At 35.3% G+C, this 9,760-nt stretch overlaps 1 protein-coding gene across 1 annotated transcript; it reads left to right on the top strand.

The window, feature by feature from the left end:
• The first annotated feature begins 316 nt into the window (after positions 1 to 316).
• Positions 317 to 8,679, top strand: DTWD1 (DTW domain containing 1). Its single transcript, XM_009706458.1, has 4 exons — positions 317 to 593; positions 1,685 to 1,828; positions 3,086 to 3,362; positions 8,390 to 8,679. Exons 1-4 carry the CDS (start codon positions 318 to 320, stop codon positions 8,617 to 8,619), a joined length of 927 nt encoding a protein of 308 aa, XP_009704760.1. The 5' UTR covers position 317; the 3' UTR covers positions 8,620 to 8,679.
• Positions 8,680 to 9,760: the final 1,081 nt, after the last annotated feature.

The following is a 9,760-nucleotide window of genomic DNA, read 5'->3' as shown; positions in this document are numbered from 1 at the left end:
AAAAAATAATTCTGCAGGAGTTAAGTGAGTGGGATAACTTATCTTAGTAAAATGATAAATTACATATATGTGCATTAAGGATACAGATCTCAGGTTCTTTCTAGCTCTTTATCTCATGCTCTCCTGAAATCTGTTTGGAGTTCTTGGTGCTATACTGACTGGATCAGATGATTTTATTCTGCCTGTTATAGGAAATACCTTCTTTGATGAGTATTTTTTGCTAAATAGGATCATACAGAATCATTTCCAGTAAATTAGTTTGTAGTATATTGGATTTTTATTTAACAGCTATAACATATTGTCTCTTTCAGCTAACCATGTCTATAAATTCATCCACGCTTGTGAACGAAGAAAACTCGCAAGGACCAAAAAGAAATACTGAATGTTTGGAAAGTCTAGAATTGCAGACTCCATCATCGTTTCAAGACAACCCACTTCAACAATTACGGTTAGCATCACAGGAAGTACTTGAAAAGGCAAAAAAGAGTGGGAGATCAAAATGCCCCCGATGCAGTAGTTCAAGGATGTTTTATTGTTATACATGCTTTGTTCCTGTTGAAACTGTCCCCACCAAAGAAATTCCAACTGTGAAGGTTAGTATTTCTTACAGATTTTTTATAATATTCTTGTGCCTTTTAGTTACTAGGTACAGAGAAGAGATAGTACTAGGGACAGAGAAGAGAGAGTCTGTCTGTGACCATTTCTTTTCTGATTCATTCTTTATGGATGTTCATCTTTAACACAGCTATAAGTATGAATAAACTACAGTTAGATAAAATTATTGTTCTTATTTGAGGAATTGCATGTACAAACACTGACAGTGTTTCAGTTCTCACATAAACATTTACGTATCTACTAGATTGGAAGGTTATCCGAAGTCACTCAGCTTCTCATGCAAATAACTCAGTTTTCACTTAGTTCTTAAAAGTTTCTTTACAGTGCTCTTACCTTCATAAGATGTCTGGCCAGAACAGAGTATATTGTGAACAAAAAAATGGAATTTGTCCATAACCAAGAGTGAATTTTACATAAAATGTGAGCTAAAAGGGATTCCTAAATGTCATGGTTGTATCATTCAGATAACCACTCTTAAAATATAAATTAAGAAGCATAATGCCTTTCAGCTAAAGTACTTGGAGAAACACTCAAAGAGGACCAAGACATTTTGCACAATCACCTAGGAAGAGACATGCAATGTGAAGATACTCTGTAGTTTGAAAGTGTCGTGAAAATACTTCAGAAGTACTTTTGAAATTTGACCCAGTGGATTTAGGTGTGTTTTTATTGAAATGGCCATTTTTGCAATAGGGTGAATACCTAATCCAGATAAGTATTCATATTTAGGACCATTATATTGCTTAAATTAAGACCACATCTTATTTACCATATTGATACTATTTCTAGAGGTTTTACCACACTACTGCTGCAGCATTCCAAATCGCATTCATTGCATACTTAGCTGTTTACGTGAACTGAGAGAATGTGACATGTTTCTTGTCACTCATCCCTAGTTTAGTTCTAAATCTATTAAAACAAAAACATTGTCAAAAATTGTCAAAATATGTCTTAATTACATGCCCATAGGGTTTTCTGGATTTTGCATAAATTTTTGTACAAATTTTTGTACCTGCATATATGATCATAAATATTGCTTATGTCTTTTTTTTTTTCTTCCTTTCTGTAGTTACCTTTGAAGATTGACATTATTAAACACCCAAATGAAACAGATGGCAAAAGCACTGCTGTGCATGCTAAGCTCCTGGCACCTGATGATGTTACAATTTATAAATACCCTTGCATTCCAGAATATGAAGAAAAAAGACATGAAGTAAGAAATTCTGTATAGATAGCTGGGCTTTGTGCTGGGGAGGTGCAGAAGTATCTTCTGTACTTCCTCCTGCTGTGGTACTGCACTCTGCGGGGAGGGAGCAGGAGGAAAGCACTGTTCTACTAATCCAGTCCACTCCATCTTGCACTCTCTCGAAGCGTGGGCCTACAAATGTACGGTGGTGTTGGACTGTCCTCCAAAGCTTAGAAAAACTGTAGCAATGTAAAACCACCTTCATTTTCCTATGTTCACCACCTTAGGTAACAGATGATTTGATTCGTTGTGTATCATAAATATTTTGCTCAAACATATGAAAGTATTTAATTTGGTCTAAGTTAAACAGCAGTTAGGTGTTGTGCTTATCATATTCAGAAGATACAGTATTTAAACTTCCTTACAATTTTTGACATTCAATATTACAGAGAGAACCTACTAAAATGCATCTGCACAGAGCCTGAAAAAAGTGATCTATGAACTTGGATTTATGTGCTAATTTAAATGGTGGGATTAAGCTGAAATCTAGTATTTGCACATTTGATGTCATAATTAACACTTTCATTATTGTTTGACTACATGAAGAAGAGGGTAATATACGTATCTTGTAGAGATGTTATGTTCTTCCAGAAATGAACCATCAAGGAAAGCATAGGTGGCAAAGAGGCAGGAAGATGAAAAAAAGCAGAAAGTGCAGGGAAGGCAGTAAAAGTGAGAAGAGATTGCAGTGACTTTGTATTGTCCAGGCTTTCTAAGTCACAGATTCTGAATGCTGCAATAAGCTACTGAAAAAATAAGGCTGTCACTGGTCTTTTTTGTGTAAAATACTTGTAGGACCTATAGTAAACACAAGGTCAGAAGAGATTATTTCTTCTGATCTGAAATTTGTGAATGAATTTAGAAACTATTCTTTATGGACTCCCTGCCCCATACACTGTAATGACAAGTGAAACTTGAACTTCTTCAGGGCTAACACTGTTGTCTTGACTGAAAAAATTTTTTTTTACAGAAGTATCAGAGTTGGTAGTAAGGCACGGAGGTGACATTTAATTAAGGATCTCTAAGAAGTATCTTTATTCATTATTTTAACATCATCTTTTAACATTTTAGACAATAGAATATTTTTTAAGAGATACTTTTTTGTCTTGTCCTGACTTAAATGTTTGTGGGTGGGGATAGAAAATTTCTGTTCCTTAATGAAATAGTTCCTGATGTTTTATCAGATTTTGTGGACACTCAGATTTCTTTCTTTTCTTCATTTAGATAGCACTTGTATTTCCTGGCCCCAACTCAGTTTCAGTAAAAGATATTGCTTTCCATCTCCAAAAGTCCACTAAGAAAGATGTTTCTGATAATGACGATGACTGTTCCAGAGGGCCATTTCTTAAGCAAGCAAAAATAGAACCTAAAGAAGAAGAAAAAAATCTAAATGAATGCATCTCAAGCAACAGGAGTGAAGGCACTACACTGAAGAAAATAATATTTATTGACAGTACCTGGAATCAAACTAACAAAATAATAAGTGATGAACGACTTCAAGGTAAAAAAAAGTTGATATTGAGATGTTATTGCTACAGAAATGATTAAGGAAAACATATGTCTATATAACAGACCTGAGCATGATATAAGTGTATACCTAACCCTATATCTGAGTATACATGAAATATTCAACAGCCTGTTTCAGTGCTGTAGAAGACTTGCTGAGCCAAAGACTCGGTTACTTTTCATCTTATACAATTTGTTTTGAGAAATGATAAGACTAGTATTAAGAAAGCATTTACATATATTTCTCCCATTTCTCTATTGGAACAAATTTGCTCAGTCTCACCGAATGGAAGCTGTTGTGTTAGACAACAGAACAGTAGTTTGAATGACCTCCGAAGGAAGACAGAAAGATTTCCTTTGCAGGTGACTATCTGCTTTTTCAGGAGGCCCAGGGTAGCATTTTTGTACACGCTAGTGGCAAACAGGCCACTAAAAGGTGAACAAGGGATCTAGGAGATACAGCACAAGTATGTCATGGCTTGGTTTCTTTTTCTAGTAAAGTTCTTTATTTCATGGTCATTTCAATGACGTCACTACTTTCCAGACAAAAGGGGAATGCCTGCTTGCTCTCCACACCCTCCCACCTCTGCAAGCAAAAGCTTGTTATTCTGCAAAGGTTTTTTGTCTTGGGTTCATTACAAGTAGTTTACATTTAAGTATTCTAAATAAAACCACAAAAGATAAACAATGTAGCAATAGCATTGCATTTCCTTTGAGATAAGTAGGAGTTTCAAAATACTTTCATTAGTGAAAAAGGTGCACTTACCTGGGAGGCAGGCTATATGTCATATATATAACTGCTTACTAGTGCCTGCTTTGCACTGGACCCTACAAGAAATTTCACAGACTTCTTACATGCAAGATGAATGTTGTCTTGCTGTCTAGTCAGTTTATTAAAGAATCCCATGTGCTAGTATAATGAATTGGGTAATTAAAATCCTGTAACTATTTAGTTTAACACAAAACATACTCTATCAAATAAATTGAAGTATTACTGTAAAGATTAGAGTAATTGCATGTTGCAAGTTACTGTGAAGCATTTAGAACTTATTTTAAAAGGAGGAATTTAAGAAAAGTAATAGGCACCCAGGGGAACCGAAGATTTCCATGGATGCTTATTCAGTGTATCAGTCAAAAATTCATGATTGGCGTTAAGTTGGAGTTCTTAAAGAATGGTTTCTACTTACACAATGGGAATGCTGATCTGGTGGACTCTTCCTTCCTTTTTAGAACTTCATTTCTGTTCCAGCTGTATTCCAGTCCTCTGTTTCCCTGAGCACCTTTCAGGATTACTGTAAGGCATGACTAGTGTCATGCAAGTCAGTCTCTCTCGTCCACCTCCAGGGAAGAATTTTACCCTCCATACAGCAGGTATTACAGTGTGCACAACCTGTGCATCCATTGCTTTCCTTAGTGCCTGTCATAAAGGACGTGAGCTGCATTAATACTTCTTTAGAGATTGCTGTTTTGACTTCCAAGATGAACAGGGCAGAGTTTCCTTAGGTATAAACTGATGAAATTTTTGTGTTGTACATATGTGAAAATAGAGGACTGTGGTCATTTTTCAGTTCCAACCGCAAATGAAGTCATCCTCCAACAAAATATTCCTCATATATTATAGTTCAAAAAGGAGTGTTTGTAATTCCAAATTAAAAGTAATTGCTGTACTTACTCAGAAAGATTAAGTTACAAGAAATACTGAATAGAAACATTAACAAAGCCAAGAAAATGTAAAGAGAAGCCTTGTGTTTTGTAAGCCTACATATATAGAGAGAGAGTAAATCTAGCTAATTGTACTGAAAGAGAAAGCAAACGTATACATCAATCTTAAAAAAAAAAAAAAAAGCCTGGAAAACTTGGACAAAAAATACTTCTATGTCTTCTTGGAAAAGTGGTGTAATATATCTTTAGAAAGCAAAACTAAATCAGTTGTGTTAAAGACAGGAAATATTTGGAAGTTGGTAATGTCTAGGATTGATTACTTCATTAAAAGTGATCACTAGATCAGAAAGGAAACAGTTGCATCTAATATTAATGATTACTTTCTCGTATGAGTGATGACGCTTGTTGGCAACATCAACATGGTTATTAAAGAAACAGATTGCCTTGGTATTTTTTCCTGTAAGTTTGATCCACTTGATATTAGCCAAATGTCTTATTTTATTAGTTTATACATTCTCTTGTGCAAGGCTGACTCATACATCTGCTTTAGTTGTTGTTTGGTTTGGTTTGGTTTTTTGTTTTGGTGTGGGGTTTGTTTGGTTTGGTTTGGTTTTTTAAGTTTCTGTGCTTACTTTCTTCTCCGCAAGAAAATGGTAGCCTTTGCCTATGCACAGCGAGGATATTTGAGAGCAGTCAGTTGATGTTCTCTGAGGCAAATTCCCCTCATCCTTTTTCTGACAAATTTCTTGTCTTCTCATATATTCATTTTTCTTCTTCCTTCAAAATCACACTCAGGGGTGTGATGGAACGAAAAAGTGGGAGCTCTATCATGAGTTTCCACATTCTTTCTAAAATAATATGTGCTGACATGATTCAGCAGTCCATAGCAGAGGCAGGGTGAATCCAAGGTGCATAAACCCCTTCTTCCTCAGCCTAAATCCTTAAGTTACTCATAAGCCTTAGGAATCTAAAAGATTAGGAAAGGAGGAGAATTCCTGCCTGAAAGAGCATTTTCAAGCTGCTACTCTTTTACGAACTTAACAGTATAATTAAAATAACAATAGGCACTTTAGTAAGAGCTCAGACTCTTACTAGCTACTATAGGTGCAAACCATAATACCTTATTACTTAAAATTTTCAGCACTAGTATTTCTTGAAGTCGTGGATCTTCCAGTTCACTATACAAACTGTAGGGACGAAGAGGTGATGGAAGGCCTAGAATAAGGAAGAGGCTTCAACATGTGTGAAAACTTTACAACTTACTTACGTCTTGTTGAGAAGAACTTAGAATCTCCCTTAGATGTAACGTCAGGGACCGAACATGATTCATATAGGATCCTCTAGGTCTGAACATTTGATTATTACAGTGGAAGGAACCACGGGGACTGCGCTGTGATAATAGGATCTGGCATATCAGGAAAAAGTGGAAGGTTAAGAAAAGGCCGTAAGACACATACACAGGAGAATAACTTTTGTAAGGGAAATTTGATTATATTACCTAAGCAGATTTAAAGGTAGCTGTATTTCCATTTCGTTTGATCTCAGATTCATAGAAACGTTTATTTCTAATGAGCTCAAAGTATGTGGATTCTAAGAAAGCAAAACCAACATGTTGATTTCCTTAGTATTGTAAGCTTTCATATGAACAATCAGTATTTGTAATAAAACATTGCCTTTGGCTGTATTGATGTAGGTACAGATACAGTACAGATGATAGAAACATGCTCAGTAAACTGTAACCCTTAACTCCCTCTAATTTTTTTGTTAAAAAACTCCTAAAATTCTGTTTGAAATTAACTGATCCTGCATTTGCAGTAAGCTCAGTTGTGACAGTGGTCTTGCCTTCAATGAACTTTTGTTTGTATTCAAACTACAAATAGGTGGCAGTTTACATCGGAGGAATCATCCCCTAAATTTACTTCACTGCTGTTAAGGTGGAAACATTGCTGAATTTGATGAAAGTTTTCACTTTGGTTAGGGCTGAGAATTCAAGTATTGAAACCTCTTGAGGGAAACAAGCTTAATGCAGTTTCCTATCAGTATTTTGCATACACATGTATAGGATTGTTAGAGGTAATAATTAGGCTACATTATTTTGAATTTTTCATTCTAAAATGCCAACAATAACATTTTAATTCAGTGATGCAATCTGCTGTTGTTCTATTTTTTAAAAAAACACTGTAGGAGAGATTTCTTTTACTACGCAAGATATCATACATTACTAACTGCAAAGCAAACAACTAAATCCATCTTGCAATTACAACTAGAAAGAATTAAATGTAGATTGAAGGTAAAAAGTATAGAATTACAAGCACTGGGCCATAGGCCAATTTGCACTCCTGAATTTGGACCTTACCGAAACTTCTCTGTCCAGACTTCTCTGTGCATAAGTTCCAAGCAATTCTTAAACAGTATTGTTCTTTATACTATTACTTCTACTAAACCATCCCATGACACACACTTAGTATCCAGTTTTAACATTTAGAAAAAGATAATTTTACAACCTGATCCTGGTATTATTTGACAGGCATATACAATATTCTTTATAATCCATCTATTCTTTATAATCCAACTGGCCATCCTGTTTATAAAGTCATTGCACATTAAGGTGGTTTTAATTTTGAGTAGTTTGTGCATCTTAAGGAACATAAGAACCAAGATACATGTTTAAAATTCATCTGAATAATAAAACAGTTACACAGACTATACTAGATAAAAGAATTTCATGTGCCATACAGAGACCAGATTTCTTTCTTTCGTCTCAAGTGGGAATGCTTTTAGTTTCTAATAAAAATAATGACCAGATTTTGTCGTGCTTAACTCCTCAGTAACCCCAGTGAGATTTCAGTTACTTAACAAGCATAAATGAAAAGTGTCTGGCTCTTAGCAAATATTCTTCAGGTCAGCAAAACTAACAGTCTGAGGGATTCTGTTTTGCTCTTGAAAGATACTGGCTTTGCAAAAGATTAAGTTTATTAATCATTTTATGAACACTGGCAAGTCTTTGTAGGTGTAGGTTTGACTTTCCCCATCTGAAGAGACCCTGCAGTTTACTGAGGGCTGTGAGGCTGTGTGAATGAATGGATAACCTGTAAGTTTTAACTGCAAATACAAGGATTGTAACCTAGAATTTAGAGCAGTTTTTCATCAAATTTCAAAGTGATCCACAAAGGAGGATAACATTATTGCCTCCATTTTACAGATGAAGAATAGAAGTACAGGAAGAAAAAATATTTGCATGCAGTCATCTAGCAGCAGCAAAGGCTAGCAGCAAAGCCAGAAAACCAAATTGAAGACTTGTTTGGCATCCCATCCACCAGTCTGCATTGTCTAATCTATGCCATCATTTTTTCTTGACAGGGTTGCTGCAAATTGAGTTGAAGACAAGGAAGACTTGCTTTTGGCGTCATCAGAAGGGAAAGCCAGATACATACCTTTCCACAATAGAAGCAATTTATTATTTCCTTGTGGACTATCATCAGGAGATTTTGAAAGAGAACTACAAAGGACAATATGATAATCTGCTTTTTTTCTTTTCATTTATGTACACATTGATTAAAAATGCCAAGTGTTGTGCAGGAAAAGAGTAAGATGTCTGTCTATAGGTAAGTAATGCCACATTTTATTATTTCCTTTGTTAATGATAAACTGCACAAACATAACTTTTTATCCAACTGAAATCTGGAAATAGATTGTACTCTTACTTACTGGCTACAGTGTTTGTCAGAAAATAAGCTGCAGACCTCATGTCCTGTGCACTTGAGGTTGTAGAACTACTCAAATGAGCAGTCTGATTAGAATTATTGATTTGAAAATAGTTATGCTTTGCCAAATATTGCTGTGTTTGAACCTACAGGCCTGCTACACTCGTCACAATGAGAGTATTTCCTGAGGTGGGGATAGGAGGACTTGGCCCCTTTTGCCATAAGGAATGCTCTCTCTTAAGTGTAAAAAGGAATTAGCATGCTAGCTTTTCATTATTATTAATACTTTATTTCAGGTATTTTCTTTGTGTTTTACCTAGTAATACTGATTTCACTTTCATGACATCAAAAGCTTACTGAAATTATTTTGTTTATTATTGTTGTATAATATCATTGTTATTTGGGGGAACACTAACTTAACAAATGTCACTACGGCATATCATAGACAGTAAAATTTTGTAGATGCCACATACTTGTATTCTAAGCAGCAGAAAGGGCTCGTTGCACTGTAGGCGTTGTCTGAAAACGTAGATCTTTTTGCAGGACCTAAGACAAAATGATTTGCAGAGGCAAGAAATAGGGAAGCTGGTGGTTCCGACCACAACATTTCTGACAAGACTTCCTTAAATTAGGCAGACTATGAATCTACTGTGTTTTTTCTTTTTCAGTAATAGTGCAAATTTGAAGAGCATAAATAAGACTGTCCGTGCTGATGAAATTTTTGCTGGTATGTGTGGCACTGCTGGCAGAGTCATCACATGTGAATGTAATTATACAAGTGTGACTTTGCCAAGTTATACCACTACAGCTAATGCTGGCGGAGATCATAGACCTAAACTATATCTTTACAACCAGAGTTACATGAATATATTTTTATCTTACTAGGGTGTTCTGCCAGAAAAATTGCAGACTTAAGGTAGAAAAAATGTTTTGTTAGAGGTATGATATAAGATGGATAAATATTTCTGAATATTCTCAGAAGTGGGGCTTTAAACTAAAATTGCTGGGGAGGGGAACCTCAACCCAT

This window comes from Cariama cristata, unplaced genomic scaffold, assembly GCF_000690535.1.
Source record: "Cariama cristata isolate BGI_N322 unplaced genomic scaffold, ASM69053v1 scaffold4428, whole genome shotgun sequence".
Classification (NCBI taxonomy): Eukaryota; Metazoa; Chordata; class Aves; order Cariamiformes; family Cariamidae; genus Cariama; species Cariama cristata.
The sequence above is the reverse complement of the archived record's forward strand: the minus strand, read 5'-3'. Positions and strand labels throughout refer to the sequence as shown.